General features: G+C 34.3%; 2 protein-coding genes across 3 annotated transcripts; both read left to right on the forward strand.

Moving 5' to 3' along the window:
- The first annotated feature begins 2,010 nt into the window (after nucleotides 1-2,010).
- Nucleotides 2,011-3,501, forward strand: Spase25 (Signal peptidase complex subunit Spase25). The gene is given in 5 exon segments (NM_001312823.1): nucleotides 2,011-2,135; nucleotides 2,356-2,421; nucleotides 2,496-2,629; nucleotides 2,839-2,991; nucleotides 3,251-3,501. Coding segments are annotated over 5 exon segments (555 nt in total). The 5' UTR covers nucleotides 2,011-2,117; the 3' UTR covers nucleotides 3,435-3,501.
- A 664-nt stretch (nucleotides 3,502-4,165) lies between these two features.
- Nucleotides 4,166-18,615, forward strand: Gpo1 (glycerophosphate oxidase 1). Of its 2 annotated transcripts, none has more exons than XM_013312982.1 (16): nucleotides 4,166-4,518; nucleotides 10,105-10,197; nucleotides 10,889-11,057; nucleotides 11,759-11,981; nucleotides 12,133-12,296; nucleotides 12,375-12,508; nucleotides 12,836-12,993; nucleotides 13,445-13,638; nucleotides 14,109-14,303; nucleotides 14,800-14,921; nucleotides 15,233-15,369; nucleotides 15,747-15,900; nucleotides 16,287-16,475; nucleotides 16,886-16,984; nucleotides 18,098-18,238; nucleotides 18,585-18,615. In XM_013312982.1, exons 2-15 carry the CDS (start codon nucleotides 10,105-10,107, stop codon nucleotides 18,230-18,232), a joined length of 2,166 nt encoding a protein of 721 aa, XP_013168436.1. In that variant the 5' UTR covers nucleotides 4,166-4,518; the 3' UTR covers nucleotides 18,233-18,238; nucleotides 18,585-18,615. The 2 variants fall into 2 exon arrangements, with proteins under 2 accessions (XP_013168436.1, XP_013168435.1); XM_013312981.1 differs by lacking the exon at nucleotides 16,886-16,984 and adding an exon at nucleotides 17,360-17,458.
- The last annotated feature ends 5,860 nt before the right edge of the window (nucleotides 18,616-24,475 follow it).

Here is a 24,475-nt window from a genome sequence, read left to right on the forward strand (position 1 = left end):
ACATCACTACTTTTTAGTGTTACCACAAGTATCTTTACAAATGTCCCATTATTCACGTTTCTGATGAAATTTTTTGTTATGCATTCTATTATTTTGTTAAGTGACAGTAAGGATTACTTACTTCATGTTTTTCCAGACTAAAAACATTTTCATTTCGTTCATATTATTCATACTTTTAACTAAGTTGTATTGCAAATTGCATTGTACTCCTGATAAACTCCATAATTATCACGAATTAGTTGTCAGATAAAATGAGGAATACGCAAAGCATATTTATCAAAACATTGAACGATTTCCATTTACTGCAAAATTTCCCAATTTTTAGGTAGTAATACAAGCTTATTGCAAAAAAATTTAAACACCTAGATTTATTACAAAATTCAGTTCTCATTTCTCTATTTATAAATAATGCTTATTACATCTTCGAACCAACTTTTATTTTTGCAAGAGAAGCTTTTTCAAAAGTTTGTTTTCGAGGTAGTCAATGGAATCGATTTTCCGGCTTTATCTTGAACGGTTGTTTCATAGTAATTTTTATTACCCTTTGTCCGAAATTTGTTGATTCTGTTTACCTAATCTTTGGTGTGCGGATATTCATTCTTTACAATGACCTAAAGGTCTATGTTACCAGGTCATAAAATTAAAAAAAAAACATTCTTAACACTTTTGACATTTCATTTACACATCAATCAACCGCATATTCATATTTACCAAAGAGTATAATAAGTATACTATAGAAAGAGGGGCAACTCGCACGAAGTCGTGGATCCACGGCGATTGTGGCGCTCCATGCGTATAATCGCTGAACTAATTTTTTTTTTTTTTTGGTACCTATATACGTAGGCACGCTTATTTAGCTCACTATAATAATAACTAATAAGTGGGAATCTAATAAAGTTAAAATTGACATTAAATCAATGTTCAAAAATAATATACCCACTTATGTAGTTATTAATATAGTGAGCCGATATCAAGTAGCCTTCTATGAAATACCTCTATTAAAATGATCCTATTATCATTGGGGAAATAAAAACAAAATATTTTTATATTTTTGTACATTATTTATTATATTTCTACATAACTTAATTTTAAATCTATGCAAGTACATATACATCAATGACTTTCAAGATATCAGCTCAATATTTTAATTTTTAATATATATATATTTGAAAATTACATTTACGGTAATAAATAGTATAGCGCGGTCACAAAAGAATGCATACCCTGTAATTAAAACCAAACCCCAAAATATTTTCAGTCATATGCTAGCTGGCAACTGGCAATTTGTAGTTATTTGCGAGTTTAAACACTCTGAACATATTCTCTTACAAACATAGGCAAGCAAATTTTTCTTTACAATAAAAAATTACAAATAAAAAAATATATTTTTTACATATACACACATGGACCCACCTACTAATTTCAGACACATCAGTTTATGGCTCTATAATTCCAGTGATTGGCACACATTTTCTGAACATCACTGACCGTCTCTCAGGAAGGGGGAAACCGTGTATATGTGCACCTACAACAAACAAACAGAATGTGATTTCCTATCAAGTATAGGAACTGATATGTAAAATGTATTAGAAGTAGGGCACCATTCAATATGATAACCGGAAAGGATAAATCACTGTGGTGCTAAAAACTACACCAAAATACGAAAATATTTAAATGTTTAAATGAGTCTGACGTATGGGAAAAACATGAAATTTTTTATTGAATTGTAACTTACCATAATCAGTCCATCTAAAACACAGTTGTGTACAGCGTCATTTTTCACGAAAACACATTTTAATTAAAAACAAAATGAATGAAACAACATTTAACTAAGAATACAAGAACAGAAATAGAAATACGAAAAAACGTAGCGGTTTGATGACACATGAATGTCTCGATGACAGAAATGATGCTTCTTCTCAGCCATGAGATGAAATGATGTTTACCATTATATAAAAGGTGGCGCCACTTTCCATACAAACCGTCCTTCTTCTAAGTTTCCACCCCCTGATATTTACACATGTGTAAATATTAATGTGTCGGTCTTGTACTATAATATCTTTAGACACTAAAATAATTAATTAGTATTGTGTAATTTTGAGAGGAAAGTAATTGAGATGGGTGAAACTAATGAGGTATTATTATGCCGACTCAACAATAAAACAAATCGGTTAAGATGGTTGAGACACGTCACGGCTTTACAAAACTTTTTAAAGCTAATATCAAGTTATTTATACTTAAATTAAGTGTGTAATTTATCTAAATGAAATAGTTTTGACTATTTTAGCCGATATCTTTACCAAATTTCCAAATACAAATTCGAATTTTTTAATTTGAAATGTACTTAATTTGCAGGTCGTAAAAATAAACAAATGGGATGGTGCAGCAGCTAAAAATGCCATTGATGATGCAATTAGAGAGGTGAGTCTAAAAATTATAGTGTTTTATTTGATTCTGAACAACAGTAACTCTGCAATGAAAAATATGTTATACAGGTATTCACTGAAGATCTGAAATGCACAGAAAGCTTCAGACTAATTGATGGGCGTCTCACTCTCTGTGCCATAGCAGTTGGCGTGGCTCTGTACGCTTTGCTATTTGATTATCTGTACCCATTCCCGGAGTCCAGGTAATAGTCTTGAGATGTTATTAAAGCAAGTCTGCTCTGTTTTTTTTACCCATTGGTGGGGTATAATCTATTTAAACGATAAATGTTAAGATAGATTATAAAAAGTATTTTCATATATTCATTTCATTTCCATAGTATTTCTTCAGATATTTCACAGGACAGTTAAAAAGAGGAAATGGCTGTGGAGTATTAAATAAATTTTTTTTTAGACTGCTGCTTATCGTCTGTGTGTCTACGTATTTCATTCTCATGGGTGTTTTGACACTGTACACTACATTTAAAGAAAAAGGCGTATTTGTTGTGGCCACAGAAAAAGGAGGTAACAATATCAGGACTTGGGAAGCAAGTTCTTATGTGAAGAAGTAAGTTTTTTAAAGGAAAATACTATACTACTTTATTGATTGTAAATTTAATTTCCTTTTTGCATTTTCTGAAGATTATTTTTTTATGTTTGGAAATTAAATGCTATTGTATTTATCAAAAAAAATGGTTAATAAAATAAATCAAACTAAAGAATTAAGATTTATTTGAAAAGAAATATTGAAGGTTTTATTTGAAATTTAATTTTTATCAGTAGTGAATATTTCATAGAAGTTTGTAATGTAATTAATTATATTTCAGGCATGACGATAAATACAATTTAATCCTTGTGATGGTAGATTCAAATGGAAAGACCCGAGAAGCTTCTATAACCAAATCTTTTGCCAATTACATTGATATTAATGGTACTGTGGTACATAACTTGGTACTTAATGAGATAACCAAACTCTACAATTCACTCATCTCTGATAAGAAGGAGAAGTAAGTGTAAGTGCACAAATATATTAATAAAGTTAATTATAACTTTATTGGAATAAATTGAATCTGAATTATATTTGTCTTTTAATTTCCTGTTAACTATCAACCCAAAAATGTTACAAAATAATTATCGGAGTATCAAAATACAGGAAAAGTTATCAAGAATGTTATTTTTTTCTTAAAATATTGGTAATAAACAAATAAGATTATAGTGGCAGGTTTTTGTACACGTTACGCCCGTTCCAGATAGTATCATGCAAGAACATTTTCCTTCATAAATAATAATTTTTGTCTTAAATGGAAATTCAATACAAGACTTAAACATTTTCGGCTTGTTAGAAATATTCAAATATTTCATACTGTCACCTTAAGCACACTGTTTTTATCGTTCATTAAAAATTCTTGTTTTGGTAGTGTTAAGAATAAAAACTAGATGGCGTTTTTATCAATGTGTTGACACATAGACAGGAAATTCGCTTTGCTTCGCTCTACCCGCTGACCTCTATATATGGATAGGTTATAAACTGTGGTATTTTGTGCCTATTTGATTTTTGCCATTTTGGCGCTGAAGATTGCGGTTAATAGCTGTAGTGAGGAGTTAAACTAATAATAAAGATAGAATTAACTGTCAAGAACTTCAACCGGTGCGTTTAAGTCTGAACGAAGCAAAGGCAGTCGTTTCTAAGCAATAGCCTTTCCATTTATAGAGATCAGTGGTTCTACCTCTACTGTAATACTGTGAGTCAGATGAGCGCTAAATCGAACGCACAAAAAGCAATGTCAGTCGCTGGGTGGGTCGCTGTTAGAAAGGCCCGGCGAATTACGCCGGCCACGCGTTACATCGATTAACTAACATGTTCTATAGTGTTTAGTATTATAATAAAAACCAATATTAGTGAGTAGTAAAAACCCTTCTTATAATATAATAGTGATGTGCTAACTGTAAACTGGACCCGCGTGAATTCTCATTGAACATTTGGAAACAACACTGCAAAAATTGTCGATGCCCTTGCGTCCTATAATTAGTTATATTTATGTAACACCTTGTTATATGCTTACATAGATTCTCCATTGGATTAATTATAATAAAGGTGTGTATGATTCTTCATAAATGGTAAATATTTAAGAATTTAATACTTCGCGAAATGTTAGCAAATGTATATATCTTAAAATAAGTAAACAAATCAAAACAATATTTATTTTTTTAAAGTTAAGATATTATAAATATTTCATATAAGATGTCAATTACTTTGTAAAATGTCGCAGTAGGCCTTTACGAATGGGAAAAGGAACTTAGCTGTAGACTCCGCGTTATGACATCATCTTACTCTACTAACAGAAACTCAAGGACATGCCGACAAGCCTACACTAGGCAAGCCCCATTAAAATGTACCATTGTCAGCTGTTGTATATTTACAAAAAAGAGTCATGGCATTTCTTTGATTTCTAAACTAAAGATGAGACGAGATAAATGTTATGGGAGCCAGGTTTTATAAACCAAAGCGGATTTAATACCGACTAGGCTATATTATAGAACTAAGCAAGATCATGAATACTTATAATCTATAAACATATCGTTATGATATCTGTGAAATTATTAAATGTAAGGCATTTTCGAAACTATTTGATTTGGGTTAAGGCGCCAAAATGTTTCAATTTTAGATAATTACTGTACGAAGTTAGGAATTTTATGTTATATAAAACATCTCGTTAATATAGAAAGAGCAATGTAGAGTATCTTATGAAAGTAAATATATTGCGTAATTTACGCCGTTAAACGGAAATTAACTGAGATTAGTTTTAACTTGTAACAATTGGAAATCACCTGACCGGTGTTGCCGTAACCGTTTTTCTGCTATCGTATAGGCTGAAGTTATTTTTGTTTTGGCTGTCTGAGACAGTCTGGGCTTATTAGATAATATACATCGGTGTTATAGTAAAGCGAATTTATCTTTTAATCGTATAAATTTACTGGTAATAGCTTATTGCTTCTAATTTAACATAATTTCTTAGATTTGATATACATTGAACTATAGGCAATTGATAAGAAATAATTAAATATATAGAATGATGATATATTGGATGTTTAACATTTGTCAAAGGTTATTGAACTTGAAATATTCCTTGAATTTTTCTTAACAAAACTCATTGTGAACATACACGTTTCAAATTGGAACAGGGTTGATCTTTTGTTAGCTTTCGTTGATCATTGAAATTAATTTGAAAAATTAAAAAAATAAATGCGATTTTTATCTTTATGATAACATTCTGAAGTTTACGCTAAGATTTTTTAAATACGTATTAAGTTTAAAACGATCTAAAAAGTAGTTTATTAAATTACGTACATTTCTAAAAAATTTTTTTAATCTGTCTGTAACGAAACTTGTGTGTTGACGTAATAACATATGTACCGTGAACTTAAATTATAGTTTTTGCTATTCAGTCGATTACACTGCGAGTGATATAAATAATAATTGTTTCGACGTCAATACATTATAAGGAAAACGACGCTGGTTGCTTAATGTATTTGCGGAAACACCAAAAATATTTTCAATGTCTCTAATAGTTAATATATTGTTAAATTGTGTTATACCGTTCATATACAATATCTCTAAACAAATATATTGCGTTCATTTAGGCCGTAAATCGTAAATTAACTTAGATTATTTGTAACTAGCTTTAGATTTGTTGATAGCTTAGATCGTTGTCTATATATCCAACATTAATTCTTTTTTATGGTTTTAGATAAATAAATATTTTTAGACGTCTGTGTTTTTTTGTTTAAACGGATAAATTATCGTTATTTTCTACTGTGCTGGAACACTTGTACGAAGACATTCTGCTATGAATGTAGTTTTTTATGAGATGATGACAATATAATAGTAGTAAGCTTTGACTGCAACAGTTTTTTATGCTATAATAGCGTTGCTCTAGGCATCCGTGTATACAATAATGTACTTCGTCCACGTGTAGTGTCGCCAATAAAATTGGATCACACTAGAAGCGGTCTCACTGCCAACAAGATCACGACGTATCTTCATGCAGTTTTACTGCTGTAGGGTGACTAGATTTTTAATAAAAAATCGGACTGTAAATTAAAAATCGATTTTTGGTTTAAGATTTATTAAACAGCCGGCTATGGTTGTCCGCACATATTTCCGCACACATCACACATGTAAATAAATCATGAATGTTTGAATCATAAAACTGACAAATATTTTAATTTCGCTATACCCTTTTAGAGCGTGATAGAGTATTAATTTTTTAGTGCTGTCAAGATGAATAACTCTATGTAGTTATCCTCGCTACGTCACCACGAAACACGTGTATAAGATTAATATCTCAAATTGTAAACATAAAACTTCAGCCAATACAAAACATATTGTAAATACAATGATTTAAAAAGCATAAAAAATCACAACTATCTCTTCTCGCTAAATACGTCAAGATGTCTAAGTTAAAAAAAAATGTTTCTATTAAAAATTATTAAATTAATTAAAAAGTTAAACAATAACATGGTCTTTCTATATTCTTTGTGCTACGTAATTTGAGTAGGCGATGACACGATTTTATTTCAGAACGAATATTTACGATAATTAATTACTTTAATAATAATTCTCATTGACAAATTCGGAGTAAAATTTAACAAAAATATCTCTCGAGTACATTTATTGAAAACAATTGATTTCAATATGCTCGCAAGGAACTAAGGCGCATCATTATTAGTAACATGAGACATGCTGCCAGGCCTGTTACACAATTACTAATTCTAACTGTATACAACTAAAATAAACAAAAAATATATATTTAGATATGCGCTGCTAAAACAAAAACATCGTGAAATAAACATGTATATATATTCAAGGCACAATATAATAGTACACGCTTTGTTCATATAATTTAAAAAAAAATATCTTTTTTCAAAATAGGAAAACGTTTAAAAATCGAATACGAAGCCGGTCGGCAATCTGGCAAGTCCCGCGCATTCCAATTTTAAATTCGTTAAGAGAAGTTATGGCACAGATTTGACACGCGTGTCTATTAAAAGTTTTGCACTGTGCACTTTTATTCGCCACAATCACTGTGTGAATCAAAATAGGCATGGAAGTGGAATAAAGGCACACAATACAAGTATATTCATGTACTATGTATACGGTCTTTATATTATCTCTACCTTTAGTCAGCACGCAATAGCTACTGCGGCACAATGGCAGTTAATGGAAATTTTATAATGCCGCGAAATATTTTCACTTCGAACTAACAGCACATTTTTCTAGATTTTAAACTATATTTTCGTTTTCCAGTTTAACTTCAATTTTCTTTTGCCATCGTCTTGAATAAATAAAGTTTTCGTACAAACAATTGTTTTACAGTCTTTGTCTTCGCTATAAACTGAAGATCTGTGTCAGTGGAGTATAGAGTTACAGATGAATAAGCCGTTTCAATTCACAAATGGATCTTTAAACCCACTCTAAGATACTTTCTCGGTAGAATTTGGGTCAAAAAACTTTGATTCAAACAAAACAGTTGGCCTTATTCGATATATTACGGGAAAAATATCGTTCATATTATTCTTATTGTATTTAATTGTATATCTTCGTATTGGAAATTGGAAACTTTTTGTCATTAAATGAGAGCATTAAATAATCAAATAAATGAGTTTTTCACAGCTGTAATTAATTCATGTCAAAATGATTACGATAACAAAACCTGTACTGGCAGAATTTCACCAAAACATGTAAACTTCAGGGGTTTTCTATTAAGAAATTACCGGATAAAAGTTTGTGTCAAATTGAATATGAGAATACATTTTTTATTTGTAATATTAGAAAATATGACAGCTGATGCCGCAAGTTGTGACATAACCTCAAATTAAACTTAATTCCTTCGGTTTTTCTGCCGAAAAAATACGTAAATAACCTTTTTTTAGTACATTTAGAGGGATGATGTATTATTATTACAGAAGTGTTTCGGCACTTGAAATCCAAAGGCAAACAAAAAAATATTCTCCCGTTTTACTTAAACGATTTCGCGCGTTCCATCTGTCGTTCATTGCGTTGTTGGACATAATTCAAGATTATTTATATTTCTTATTCCGCATAGTAACAGTAAATATTATAAATTCTTTAATAGTTATAAAAAAATTGTAGACGAAATTTTGTGCCGCGTTATAGGAATACAAACATTCAAAATTTTCGTATCAAATTTCGCAAACTTTTGTTTCAAGTGTCCTCTAGTTTGGGTCAAGGTCGGGTATAAAAAGGTTCTTGCCCAGCCTGGCCGCCGCCCAGACCGCGTACAATGTATGCCACACTAAAATGCCACATCCCATACGTGCGTTTGTAATGACATCGACATGTGAATGCTCATTACAATCTCATCTTAAAATGAAGAATCTTCCTTTTTAAACTCAAATGTTTTTAAAGTTTTTAGGTTAAATTTAACGAATTTTATACTGCTTAAATCACAAACTGAGTATATTATCGTTTTTATTACGTCTTTGGTACCTATTGCATAAAAAAAATGTCATTAGGACCAAGGGCACCATCTTTCCAATACTGGAAATGGTTGCCCCTAGTTCCAGTCGGTGTTACCAGTAAAATCGAATAACCATCATTTTTTTTAATTAATTCACAAGTTAGATTTAATTGTGAGTAAGCGGGGACTAGGGGTTTGTGAACTGGCTTTTTGCGATTTGGTTGATTTCGCACATCTTTAAATTCGCAGCTATGTGCATGTTGCATCATGATATTTTCTTTTAGCTTAAGAATTTCCGATTCTTACTAAATAAATTCATTTAATTAATATTCCTCATATTGATAAAAATGATAGCACATACGCTCGTGTAGTACGCACTAAGTCATTCGAGACATCTAGGAAGTGATAATTATCTTTATTGATAACGGAATGTGCTGATAACACTTATCATTCATCGCGCACGCCAGACGTCGCGCTGTTAACATTCGATGACGTAATATTTCAAATTGATTTTTTTATCTATTAGATTAGATAGTCTATATATAGCTGTTACTTACCTAAAAACACGATGACCAAGTTATTTGACGACCTTAACTTGGAAGATAGGTTTCTGGTATACTGGTTTTACCTAACTGTTAGACAGAGACAGAACATTTTTATAGCAGTTAAAAATATTGACTTTAAAACATAAAAGTTATGAATAAAAATTGTCTTGTTTAAATAGTAGTTTAGTGCTTTATCAATGTCATGATTTGGATTTTTGTATAAGGTGTATCATCATTATCATCTAGATATCCGCCTTTTCACACAATGACTAATGTTCAATGAAATTTGAAATAGTTGCCCAACGCAAGTATCGTCATCTATTGTATCATTTTTAAAAAAAAAAAAGAATATCATGCAATAAGTGGTTAGGTCCTTTAGTAGTTTCATCATCATTAGCTTACTATACGTCCCCACCGAAGCCTAGTCTACCTTAAGTTAAAAGTGATAAGGTCATTATCAAACACGGTGGTCAAGTGTGTATTGACTTCGCACATATCTTTGAATTACTTCGCAGATATGTGCACGTTGCACGACGTTTTCATTCACCGTATGAATGTCGGATAAATTTGCATATGTAAATGGAAATCGAAAAATTGGTACAGCTCAATTTATTAATTACTTATTGTTAATTAAATATTTATATTTGTGTTAAGATGTCGCGGAGAAGGTTGTTGCTGGGCGGCGCTGCGGGCGTCACCGGCGCTGTCATGGCGGCTTGGGCCCTCGCTGCTGACGACTCCCCAGTTGTAAGTCATTAGCAATTACTTATATAGGTCGATAAATACGACGTTGTGGTTCAAAATGTATTCTGGGATTGGGAAAGAGAAATAAGTCATTTTAATTATGATATGTAGACATTTAAATTTCAGAAAATAAATAAAAAAATTAAATATGAAAAAAACTTTAACTCTATTGCGTACGAGTTATATCTAAGTTTTCTGTGTCGATAAAAATATCTGTAAAAAATATATCTGTGTCGCTTCAGAAATTGTACACGGGAGAAATATTAAAAGGGAGTACTTCGTAACCCCACGCCTTCGTAATCGCCCCGGGGCTTAGACCGGTGTGCTTTACCACCCTCCACCCCCAAGAGGGGTCGCCCCTGTTGGCACGGTAACCATCTATAATCACAGGAAAAAAAAAACAAATCACTTTTATGTTGTTCCGGGATTTGTACCTGTGCATGACTATGACATGGGTTAATTTTTTTTTATTTACTCGCAACCTTTCAAAGTTACTTCGAAGTAAAATTGATAAGTAAACATTTCGTTCATGTACCTAATTAAGATATATTAATCTCTTATTAAGAATTTCTTGCCAACCAATAATCGGATAAACAATTTAAAAAAAAAATAGGAATGATTCGATTCCCAATTTTCCCCGGACAGACATCAGAGTATTCCTCTGATGACAATTGGTCTTTGTGACGTATAACAGGAGTGGTACAAACCAGCAACGGTGTCGGCTCGCACGGAGCGCCGTAAAAGGCCGCTGCCGTCTCGCACGGAGCAGGTCAACATGCTGCAGGCGGGGCACACATACGATGTACTCATCATTGGAGGAGGTGCCACAGGAGCCGGTTGCGCGCTAGATGCTACAACCAGGGGTAAAGAATTTTACTAATTTTTGTATTGAAATTTTCAAAGCTTCAATGTCACTTAAAAGGTAAATCTCAGAGTACATCGATGTTGATTTGATTTGTAAAAGAATCAAGGTAATGGACATTGATAGAGCTAACTGTTATATGGAAGTATACTTAAGTTTATAGATGATCAAAGTTTATGATTAAGTTTTATTTATTATTAGGTTTAGGTAAAAATATTTCGTGTCTAGTTTCACAAAGAAGCCTTTACCTTTACCTTTGTCTGATCACTTCCACGGTTAATTCTGAAGTATAGATTATAAGGGCATACCATTTATAGCCTCCAGGACATTTATAGTATTAAAATATAAGTACAGCAGTTGAATATTTAAGTGCGTCGTTAATAACAGCTGAAAACCGCTGTAGCACAACAACGACCTAGTAATTTAAAACGCCACTAAAGTACACTTTTAAAGTACCGGCGAAAGTGCACTTTGCCACTGCTCTACTTGAAATTATGCAACTTTTAATGTTAGCAGGTCACGGCGCGTTATACTAAATACTTTGTAAAATAACAGAAAAAACAGGACACTAAAAACCTTAAGAATTATCATAAGTTAGATCCCGCAAAGTAATGTAGAAAGACATTTAGTTTTTATTCATATTGTCTTCTAAGCTATGAATTTCAAACTTTGTTATAACCAATATTTTATCTTATTCACCAGGTCTTCGTACCGCCCTAGTGGAGGCAGATGATTTCGCGAGTGGCACATCCAGTCGCAGCACCAAATTGATCCACGGTGGCGTGCGTTACCTGCAGAAAGCCATCATGCAGCTCGACTACGACCAGTACAAAATGGTCAAGGAGGCGCTTCACGAACGTGCTAATATGTTGGAAGTGGCACCGCACTTAACACGTCCCCTACCAATATTGTTACCTGTGTACAAGTAAGTATGAAATGAACACTCCGACTCGAAGGATCTGACTCGAAGGACCAATAATAAATAATACGAAAATTCGATATTTAAATAGAAGATGTGCTTTAATAAACTTCTTACTAAATAATGGTGTATATTTAGTTACACTTTTAATTTGTAGGTGGTGGCAAGTCCCCTACTATTGGTTCGGTATTAAGATGTACGATCTTGTGGCGGGTGACAGGAACGTGAAGAGCTCCTACTATTTGTCTAAAAAGAACACTCTCGAACTATTCCCTATGTTGAAGTCGGACAACCTTTGCGGTGGTATCGTGTACTACGATGGTGCGTCTAATGTCTTCAATATAAAATTTTATGTCTAATTTCCAACTATTTTTACTATTTAGAATGTTTAAATTCCAGGACAACAGGATGACGCGCGTATGAACTTAGCTATAGCTCTGACAGCTGCACGTCATGGCGCCACTATTGCTAACCACGTGAGCGTCACTAAACTGCACAAGACGGCTGGAAAGTTGAGCGGAGCTCGTCTTAGGGTTCGTAGAATAAAAACTAACATTATAAATGAGAATGAGTATGGATGTTTGTTACTCAGGCTATAAGGGATCTCGCGACGTCTAGAAGATACTCCGCTGGCGCAGTGACCAAAAGTGGGTCTTGGCCTTCAACACAAAAATTATATTGACTACTAATTATATTTTTTTTTAATTCGGCACGGATGAAGACTCGACTATCAAAGAGTATTTAATCCTTAAAAAGTGACCAACTGGTCAGAGTTACGCGTAAAAATAGCAGATGTTTTTAACTTACTCTTCTAGCATATCGAATTAAGTTTGGTAATGTAGTCGTATATTTTGTACTAGGACGAAATGACCGGAAAGGAGTGGGACTTAAAGGCGAAATGCATCATCAACGCGACGGGACCTTTCACCGATACCATAAGGAAGATGGATGATGACACTGTCAAAGAGATCTGCTGCCCATCTTCAGGAGTTCACATTGTACTGCCTGGATACTATAGGTAATACTATAAAGATAATATTGTGTTTATTTTAGTAGAAAAATGACACTGGCAACTTTCCAACACTTTGCTGTACGCATATTAAAAAAAATAAAGTATCTTTCTGTTCGTGGAATTTCACAAAAATGACCGATAATTACAGTTGAACTTGTATAAGTGACAGTTCAAGGGACCAAAATGTTCTCGCTTAGAGGTTACTTTTGTTTCTCGCTTATAAAGGTCGTCCATCGTGACATAACAATGACTCTCGCTTACAAAAGTTTCTCGCTTATCCAGATTCGACTACCATACCTTATGTGTTATATCTAAGCGTCCTGAAGAAGAATGTTTACTAGATTATATAATAGGAAATTGTGGTTGCAAATTAAATATAAGCAGCATTTGTGTTGTCACATTGTACTGCATAGTACGCCTATTAACGACGTGCCAAGTAATTCGTTTTTGTTTCCAGTCCGGAGCACATGGGTCTTCTTGACCCGGCGACGTCAGACGGGCGCGTTATCTTCTTCCTGCCGTGGCTGAAGGGGACCATCGCCGGCACCACGGACCTGCCCTGCAAGGTCACGCACAATCCCAAGCCTACTGAAGATGAGATCCTGTTCATCCTTACAGAGGTCAAGAACTACCTCAATCCTGATGTTGAAGGTAATGTGGCGAGAAAAAACTATTTAATTTCCAAAGATTATACAAACTTAGACAAAAAATCCTAACTTCATGGCAAGAATAGTGGTAGAAAACACATTTTAACAACAGATTCGGTCTATATCTTATTTCCTACTATTATAAATGCGAATGTTTAAATGTATGGATGGATTTTTGTTAGAAAATATCCCCAGAACTGTTGTATGGATCTCGCTGACATTTGACGTAGAGCATACTCTGGAAGAACGCATAGGTTACTAATTTCGGCGCGAATGGCGTACTTTCGTTAACCAGTGAAGTGTCAGAATGATTAGTGAGAGGAAATAAACGTCGATATTTTAATAAGGCTAGTGCGCCAGTACACCGGCACTGTGTCGGATTTTCTTCCTAACACCTATTTAGGTTTTTTTTTTCGTTTTGCTCGGAGAGAGTCGCGGGCGACAGCTGTGTGAAATGTGTGTGTGTTGTTGCAGTGCGACGCGGTGACGTGTTGTCAGCGTGGTCCGGCATCCGGCCGCTAGTGTCGGACCCCAACAAGCCGGACACGCAGTCGCTGGCGCGCAACCACATCGTGCACGTCTCGCCCGGTGGACTCGTCACCATCGCCGGCGGCAAGTGGACAACCTACCGCGCCATGGCCGCGGAGACCATCGACACAGCTATACAAAGTACATCACTAGCCTTTTTTTTTGGTATTGGAGGGTGTTTTACCCACTAGAACCCCATTTCCATTTTAGTGCCACTGAGCTGTTGAATCACTAAATGAACGTACCGATGCACACTAGCTTAACCTTGTATGTGTTGTAATTACAAAAAAAAACCTTTCTTTTCTAAGACTGTAAAATGGTTTATATGGAACAAAAAATTTCATTATTTTTTATTTTAAAATTTAGTAAAAAGAAAAAATCACAAAAAATAATTTAATCCTAGTTTAAAAAACGCAATCTCGAGTCAGACTCTAAATGAAACAGCGCCATCTATTGTCAGCATTATAAAACAAAAGTTTTCAAATATTCATTTTTTTTTAATTTGAACTAAATAAACCGTAGTTTTATATGTAGTTTTTAATTTTAGAATATAATACACAAACTTAACTTGAAAAACTTTGGCCCCTTTAGAAAATGCCTAGCTAGATAATTATGTCACAAAATGCGATGTTATCAGGTGCAAACTTGAAGCCGCTGTACAAGGAGTGTCAGACGGACGGTTTCCTGATCGAAGGCGCACATGGCTGGACACCCACCATGTACATCCGTCTCGTGCAGGACTTCGGACTTGAAATGGAGGTAAGCAGATGATCTAGACTAGGTCTAGAATGGGACCTATCATGAACATGGTCTCATTTATCCATTTTACGTTTTTTAGTTTTCTACGAATCGTCTGCCTCTTTCTGCCTTCCCTGGCGATACCATAAGTACATGTCACCGATAGATTGCGAATATGGACATTTTTTATTTGGGCAGATTATAGCAAAAGCACAATAATATATAACTTTTATTACACTACATAACCTTACTGTAGTATATAATCCAATTATTGAATGGAGTCGATCTGTTGTCTTTTAGCGGTTATCTTATTATATCTAGCTATATTTCAGGTAGCGCAACACTTGGCCAAGTCGTACGGTGACCGCGCGTTCGCTGTCGCCAAGATGGCGGCCATGACCGGCAAGCGGTGGCCAATCATTGGCAAGAAAGTTCATCCCGAGTTCCCATACATCGATGCTGAAATCAGGTATGGTTATTAGAAACATTACAAATTAACTGAAAACGCAAAAAAAGCTATTAGATAAATCAATAACCGTGGGTTTCAGGGACCAAAATATCTTTATAAAACATATCGCCATCCCTGTCATTATCTTGGACAAAACAGAGATAACAGTATGTTTTAAACAGCTCCCGAAAACCCACGGTAAGGAAGACAAACTAAAAAAAATCCTGGTAATCAGAAAAAAACTAGCAGTTCAGTTTTATTAGATGAACAAACAAATGAAATTAATTTTTGTTTTGTATAGGTTGAAAGAATTTTATAAAATCGAGACAGTGATATTTCTAAGATTTTTTTTAATATTCCTTTAGTGTGATTGTCTCTGAGTACGGTATGTTGTGTAGATACGGTGTGCGAGAGTACGCGTGCACTGCAGTGGACATGATAGCGCGCAGACTGCGGCTGGCCTTCCTCAACGTGCAGGCGGCGGTGGAGGCGCTGCCCGCCATCGCTGACATCATGGCCGAGGAGCTCAAGTGGAGCGACCAGGAGAAAAACGTACTAATATACTGCCTGTTGTCCGCGACTTCGTTCGACAACTTAGCATATGTATTCTACCAGACTATGTTTTACATGTACGCCAAATTTCATTGAGATCTGTGCAGCAGTTCTGGACATACATATATACATTCCTGTTTACTAAGTGAGATAAAACATTGGGGATGGATGGATGTTTGGAAGTTTGTTAAAAAGTAACCTCAAAACGGCTAAAAAGCCGCTGGATGTTCGTCGCATTCCTTCTTTAACGGTCATCCGTTTATTTTTTAGAGTTTTTTTTTAAATCTCAAAAAGAATTTAAACCAAACAATTATAATTACTTGTAGTTATAAATATTTTCTATTATAAAACATAGTTTTTCTTAACAAAAATTTTCTTTGTGACAGAGGCAAATAAAAATGGCGAACGAGTTCTTAGCCAACGAGATGGGTCAGATGGTGAACCGCGCCAGTCGTGACAAGATCCCCATCAACCTAAGCAAGGAGGAGATACAGACGTACATCAAGCGCTTCCAGATCATAGACAAGGACCGCAAGGGATTCGTCTCCATTAATGACATCAGGAGGAGTCTTAAGGTAATATACTATGGGCTTTTAGGAAGATAAATGAGTCAGATCACCTGATATTCATCATCAAGTCACATCCCCACTGAGGGGCTCAGAGTCTACCCTTAGTTAGAAGTGACTATGTGATAGTCAATGCTGGCCAAATGCGAGTTGACTTGACACATCTTTTGAATTTCTTTACAGATATGTGAAGCGTCACGATGTTTTCCTTCACCGTGTATTGGCAAATACCCTATTCAAATTATCATAGGACCATAGCTACTGTTATTTTTTTTAATTAGAAAATAAAATGTTAATTAATTTAACCTCAAGGTTGTCTTCAAAAATAAAGATATTCCATTCGTTTATCTATAAATCTGTGGCAAATTTTATTGATAGATAATTTATTTTCAATGATTTAAGTAATAAAAGTGTTATAGAGTATGGGTGTGAAACCAAATGATGCGGAAATAAGTTCCATACTATCAGAAATAGACTTGACTTACCACGGCCAGCTGGAGCTGCAGGACTACCTACAGGTAGAATGACAATGGAAGCATCTAGAAGCGGATCAGTGTTGCTATATGTGCTGTCAATGTCCGATTAGTGGGGAACGGTACGGTGCTGCCAGTTTTAAAATTGCATTAAAAAAGTTATAAATATATATAAATATAAAAAATAGATCCTTCATGATTAAGAACATTTTTCTATATCTTATTATTCTAACAATATTGTGTTAAAATTAAATATAAATGAGAATGTTACTACCGAATCGAAATAAGAAAAGTGTGTTTTTTTCTATTTAATCTTTTAAATTTTAAAACATGGCAACACTATCTAGTAACATGTCATCGGGTGTAGCGGGATATCCATCAAGTAGGTCGTATGTTGTTGAGGTTAGCTTGTGTCCACAGAACTACGGCGAGGACGTGACTGGCGAACAGTTGCACGAAATATTGCGCGAGATCGACACTAACATGAACGGCCAGGTCGAACTTGACGAGTATCTGCAGGTTCTTATCACTCTTATAAAAAAAAATGTGTGATTTTTTTTATTTATTGCCAGATTTGAATCTTAAAAACAGATAATATCTGATTGTCAAAAAATACAGATAACAAAAATTTATTATGATTTTCGAATGTTCTTTTTTTCTTTATTAAAAAGACAAAATAGTAATATGGTTGCTGTATTAAAATTGTTTTGTTGCAAGAATTAATAATTAACATATTAATTACTTGAAATAACTCCTAGTCGATGAGAATAGTTTTTTTCTTTTCAAAATAATTGTGCATTTACGCTTTGGGTTTGTGTTTTTTATTAACCGCTACCAGCTTGGAATTGGCTTCGTGCTATTTATGTGACACTTCCCTTTGTATATGTAGTTTAACATGCATGCTCATCAATTTATTATCATTGTTCCAAAGTAAGAATTAAAAAAATAACTCTGTAATAAAAATTACTAAAATGCAAAAATAACATTTAATTTTTGATATATTTTAAAATTAATCGTAAAGATTGCATGATTTATTTTATGCTTGTAATATGTTGTATCTTAATAACTATTCATATTTGTTAAATATTGCTTATATTATTTAATTTTTCCCGCCATTTTTATTCAAATTGTAATGTATTTTTTAATCTGTGGCGTCAGATGATGTCGGCCATTAAGTCTGGTCACGTGGCGTACTCACGTTTCGCGCGCATGGCCGAGATGGAGGAAGCACATCAAGAGAAGGAGGAGCTCAAGAAGAAGATCACCGTCGAGAGGAGTGGCGGAGGCTTGTAAGAACAAGTAAGTGATGAAAATGTTTTAAAATAGAACATTATCTTGAAACTACATCGATACAAATTACTAGCAGCCCAATTTTATCAATTTATATTTAATAATTATTATGACTAATAGATTTCTTCTATGAGAGACAAGAGGTTTTTTATTTAGTTAAGCCAGAGCATTTTATGATAAAAAATATTTTTCTTGTTCAAGATTGTGAAAAACGAATCAGCGCCATCTATCGGTTGAATGTTAAATCACGTCACAGTAGTGTTTACAATAAGAATACTAGTTGCCAACTTTGAATTGTAGTTGGAGTTAAAGTATCGTAAATATATTGTGAAATTAGTTTTTACGTTTGTTTCAGATCAAATACGCACTGCAACATTTTAAACATGTAACAAGCTTAATTCGTCTTGAGTATTATTATTTATGAAACGTAGATTAAATATTGTTTTCTCATTTTATTTATTTAATACGTAGAACGTACCTCATTCGTCCACAAAAATATCAAACATTTTTGTTACTTGTGTAAGTCATTGTTAATGTATTTATTTATTCGAGTATCACTCGTCTTTAAGTTGAAATGAATTGCGATCTTAAAGATTTTTTTCTATGTAATCAATAATAAGAAAACATGTTTTTCCAACATTTTATTCCTAAAATCATTCAATGAATTAAAGTTTTAACTTATACTCTTTGTTAATTTTTTATCTTTCACATATAAATCATGTTTTGTACTTATATATAAGTTTACATATATACGCTTAGCGTATTTATATCTATAAATCGATTTGACTCATTGAATTATATTTATGTGTTCATTGTGCAATAAATATTTTGAATCTTGAAAAGATCTTTTACTTTCACGTAACTTCCTTTTAATTATAAATTAAAAAAAATAATTTGAGTACCATACAAAGTATGTTACTACAATATAAATAAATGTCTGTAGTTTTAATTATTGAAGAAACAAATTAAAAGTCGAAAACATAAATGGTATTTAAAAGATAATTAAAGTAGTGAATTACTGGCTGGTTTTTTTTTCCAAAAGACTATGTACTTTTGACATATTTAAGAGAACTTCGAACGATTTTCGATAAAGCTGAAAAACTCTTGAAATGTCTATTAACATTTTCCCATCTTTCTCAGTAACATACGTATTTGCAAAAACAGAGTTGACATTGTTCTCGTAAACACGAAGACACAATTTACTGGGTATTGAACCTAAGATCCGCTATTAGAGCAACGTCCTCTATCCGCTGAGCTTCAGAGGGGTTTTACCTTTTGTTGTGGTTATAAATATGTTAATATTTCTTATTAATGTTTGAATAATGTTTACCTAGCTCACTTAATAAATTAATTGGGGATGGATTTCCGTAAGCCGAGTTGCATGTCAGAAAGTAAAATTTATACCGAAAAGTAAAAATTAAATTATATTTTGAAAATAAGGAAAACACAGTCACTGCGCTATTATCACATTGACTTTGATTGATATAATATTATAATGCATACTTCGAAAACCGTTTAAAAAAATATCCTTAAGTTTTTCAAAAACTTTGAACGCTTTAAACTTAAGACCGTGGCTTAATAACTCAGCATAGTATCCACTAAGCGCTTGAGGCTTCGTGTCGTCGTCATCGTCTTTATAATTTGCAAATAATTACATTGGCTTCAATAACTTTTCACTGTCACGTTGTCGATTCAAAAAAAAACAAATGTCACGTGTGACGTTTGTAGGGCAGTGACATAAATGTTGGCGGGAAAGTGGCTGAGAGCAGCGCGTGTCCGGGCCGCGGCCGCTCTCAGGGCGGCGGCTACGCCCCGCGCGGTCGCGGCGGGCGGCGGGCGGTGGGTGGGAGCGACGCTTTTCACTTCACTCGCTCTAAATTCCTTTATAAATAAATTACTGAGAACTTGTGAGTATCACGGAAAATAGACGAATTTTTAAACTGCTCTAATCTTTCAAAGAAATACCTTAATTGAGTCGCTCCCAATTTATTTCTTTCTTCTTTGAAGTTTGAACTTTACCTTTACCCTATTACATTATGACGATATTGAAATAAATACGTGGATATTTGTATAAGAAAATCAGCTGGTTTAAAACAAAACAATCCGAAATGGGAAAAAGAAGATAATGAACTAATTAAAGGGTACTTTGTGTGCTCATTTCTCGAGAGTGCAATAAATACAGCAGCCTTCTTGTATACAGTACGATGCACAATTTCTTTTGCTGAAACCACAAAAACTTGGGAAATCGTTTACAAAAGTAAGCAACTCTTGCCTACCTGTAGAAAACAGAACATGGCTGACTAACACACGAGGAGAACGATATGATTTTTTTTGGCAACAAAATCTTTATATAGTTACATGTAATATCATTTTTGTAACCTTTGATCATATTATAGTAACTTTCAACAATTACTGCGTTTTTATTAAATAACACACGTATTAGGTAATTAGTTGAGAACAAAAACTGAAAAAAAGATGGCGTCATTGCCTAATAGGACTGTCGTACTACCGTAGACAAAATATGTTATAGTATTTTAGTTAACCCTTGCCATGGGTGTTTCGTTAGTGGGAACAGACTGTAAGTTGGTATCGAAAACAAGTAAATATATTGTTTTTTAGATTTCCGGACATCCTATGTAGCCATATCTCAATTTGAAAGTTCCAGCCACATGAGAAATCTTTTAGTACTTACTAACTATGATACTGAGAATTTTATGAAAGAGCAAAAATCATGATGGATCTAAAGATAGGTTCACTGTTTAAAAGCCGACTTAACATCATTCAACAATTGTCCCCCTCAGTTTAAACGACATTTGTTAAGACGTAACTAGCCGAGGGTGGGGCCCGCAGATCACGCGGTTACGCCGCCCCCTTACTACGCACGAGCATTAGGTCGTCTGTTCGAATCTTGAATCACTTTCTCGAATTCACTGACTTATGCTGATCAAGATGTACACTTCTTAAAAACTTGTTAAATTCTAACTAATTACGGCATAATTACAATCACTAATAACTATAGTGCCTTTAAATTATTCAATCAATTCCTGAGACATAAACTGATATAGAAACGGCTAAACACTCACGTGAGTGAGCGACTGGCCGCGTCCGCGATATAATACCAGTGCCACTCATCCTGATGAAGGGCCCCCGATGGGCTCAAAACTAGTCGGTGCCGCCACCGGACGAATACACGTGAGTGTTTAGCCGTTTTTACATCAGTTTAGTATAGTGTCTTTATCGAATATATATAATAGCCACAAAACGTAAATGGGAGTTTCGCGCCAAATGCATCGATATTTGTCATATACATGTAGTCGATTTACATATGTGTTGTCAATCGTTTGGGAAATGAATCGAAGATTAGTGAATTCAAACTAGATTGCACTCGTATCTCGTATACAATTTGGAATACTAAAATATAACAACACACGTCGTTCATATACTTGTTATGTAGAGGTACCTATGTAATATATTAAGCCAATAAAAAATATACATATGAACGTATGCATCGAACAATTTGAACGAAAAAATGACATAGGAAGAGTTGTGGAACCTCGATGTCTTCCGTTCTTGTCTCCTAATGTGTGTTGTTTTGTGATCGAGTTGTGTTGAAGGATGTATGAAGGTTGAGGTCCTGGTCAGTAGGCTGCAGCACTGGTTGCAGGCGGCTAGGGCGTGTCCGGGCGGCGGGTTGCAGGCGGGGGGCGGCGGGGCGCGGGCGGTCCGGCCCGCCCACCGTCACTTCCGCTTCCGTCAGTCGTCACCTGCCCCAAATCCTCCGATGTCTTAAACATTCGTAAAACTTGTAAATTAATAAAGCTTCTTAACAATAAGTAGGTAGGCAGATCAGTGTTTAGGAGTGTTTACTGGTCTTTAATGAAGTACTTAGTGGCCAGTTTGTGTATGCAGAAACAAATTGGCTCTTGAAATGTGTACATAAGAATATAGGGCTTGTTCTCCATGATGCCAGAGAGACGTACATTACTAAATTGACATAAAATAAGGAAAAAAATAGAATAAGTGTATTCGATAACGGGATTCCGATGCTACAACGACAACGCTTCGCGATGGTCTCACCATTTGGCGCTTCTAGTGTTTATTATACTATAGCGCAATCCCGCGAAAGCGAAGAGGAACTGACGCGAACCCAATTTTGTCGTAAATTGACATAGATTTGGTTTGAACTTACCTTACATCATGAAATAAGATCTTGTTGTGATTTGGAACAAACTCTGCGTTCCATATACGCCTCATTTTCATGTCTTTCGCGTTACGCATCGCTTAGGTTTACATTTGCGAATCAGAGGGACTTAAAAAGTACATTCGTCCTAAGCGATTCCACAACGATCTTCAAAAATGTTTAGGACTGTCAATAACTTTTTATAAGTCTCGTGATTGTCACGCGTTTTCATACATTTTTTGATATTCGTTATGGAATCACTAGAGTTGAACATTTTCTTTCAATTTATTTAATATGGATTCTCAAACATGTACAAAAAGGTAAACAAATAAAGAAGAAATGTAGGATATTATGGAAATATATCGGTATAATTTATTTATTAATATGTTTTCTATTTAGCAACGTAGTAAATTGCACAACAGCGAGAACCTGGTGACCTTGGCTCGCGGAGGAACCGATTCATTTTGATTACAATCTGCATTAGGGATATTATATCACTGCTGCAACAAACTTGTTTTCCGACAACGCGTATCGGTTTTTTAATGACGCGCAAATTTTATTTTCCTGTCTTTAGTATATATAGATATCTAAGAGATAGTTATCCGAGCCAAAAATAACATGTTTTGTTGTGCTTATCCAAAGATATTTAAAAAAAAATAGATAAAAAAATGTTTTTTTTTACAAAATTCTAGATTTTATGTAAAAAGTCTTCAAGTGCATGTTCAGACTTGTTAAGCAAAACCTAAGTGCGGATTTAATAGTAAATCCATACTATTGGTCATTGTTAGTAAGAGCCGATCCCCTTTCTCTTATAAAAAAATAAATAACAACTCTCAGTGTGGCATCCACCAGATGCAATCAACGATCGAGTAATAAAAAGAAAACATTCGCTCCATTAAATTTATATTTAATTTTTAAGTAAGTTGTTATTCTCACAGTGTGGCCGGTATCAATTCTTAACATGACTCAATAATATGTCAGCATACTTCAAAACGATATTGCAAATTTAAAAAAAAATGAAATTTTTTCCCGCGCAAACTAAGCGAGGTGACTTCATCAGTAGCCAGTATCGTTCATCAAGTGATTAAATCAAAACACAAACAGCGCGACTGTGACGTGGTGCCCGCCGCCGCCGGCCGCATGCCTCATGCCTCAGCCACGCCAAGGTACACCCATAATAGAGCTAAGACGAAACTAATAATGTTATACATGCTAAATACAAATATATCTAATTTATACTTTATTAGAATTGTAATAAGGTGTAAAATAAAACAAACAAGTCCACGTAAAGTACAGTTCGCTTGATAATCAAGTCGAATATCTTTTTGACATTTGATTTTCAACTGTATACACGTACAGATAGAGTTGAAAATAGGGTTGTGATGTTGGATATAATTAAGGTTGGGACACACGATCTCTCGGGGCGGCTGCTCATTCGTGCATAATGGACTCGGGGCGACTCACAAAACGCAGTTCCACTTTCACTTTCGCTACGTGACACTACAATCTTATTGCTGTTAAAAATGTTATAAATAAAAATTGTACTAGAAAATCTCTCCCACCAAACGATTATATTAAAATATTTTTTTATACATATTCATAAATGTAAATTCGCGTTACGTGTGCAAGCGACCATATTCAAATCGGTACACTATGTAATTGTTGTACACCTAGCTTTATTTCAAATTATTTACTCGTGATAATAATTATAGTCTAAAATAACGAATAATGACGTAGTATTAACCTACTCTATTACATCCCACAGCTGAACAAAGCATTAAGCCGGTTTCTTTCGCCTATATCCATTGAATCAACTAAGGCCATTTTTATAAATAGCAACCAGGTCATCATGACATGATTACCAAAGTTTGTCTTGACGTCAACAAATGGTCTAGTACGAGTGCTACCGTTACAAATATCTTCAGACAATATCAAGGTATTATATTTTTATTACGAATGCTGGCAGCGATAAGATATTCTGAGAAATAACAGCGTCGTCAGCGATCGCGACGTAATCTGGAGTTGTGATGAACAAAGCCCGGAGGCCGAGCACCCTTATCGTTTGT

The sequence above is a fragment of the Papilio xuthus genome, unplaced genomic scaffold (assembly GCF_000836235.2).
Source record: "Papilio xuthus unplaced genomic scaffold, Pxut_1.1 DF827597.1, whole genome shotgun sequence".
In the NCBI taxonomy this organism is placed as follows: Eukaryota; Metazoa; Arthropoda; class Insecta; order Lepidoptera; family Papilionidae; genus Papilio; species Papilio xuthus.

What these genes read in the sequence shown, in the direction of transcription:
- Gpo1 (XM_013312982.1), top strand. Translation starts at nt 10,105, where the DNA reads ATGTCGCGGAGAAGGTTGTTGCTGGGCGGCGCTGCGGGCGTCACCGGC. An exon ending in ATATTGTTACCTGTGTACAA is followed by an intron (nt 11,982 to 12,132) that starts GTAAGTATGAAA and finishes TTTAATTTGTAG; the next exon opens with GTGGTGGCAAGTCCCCTACT. An exon ending in AGCTGCAGGACTACCTACAG is followed by an intron (nt 16,985 to 18,097) that starts GTAGAATGACAA and finishes CTGTGGCGTCAG; the next exon opens with ATGATGTCGGCCATTAAGTC.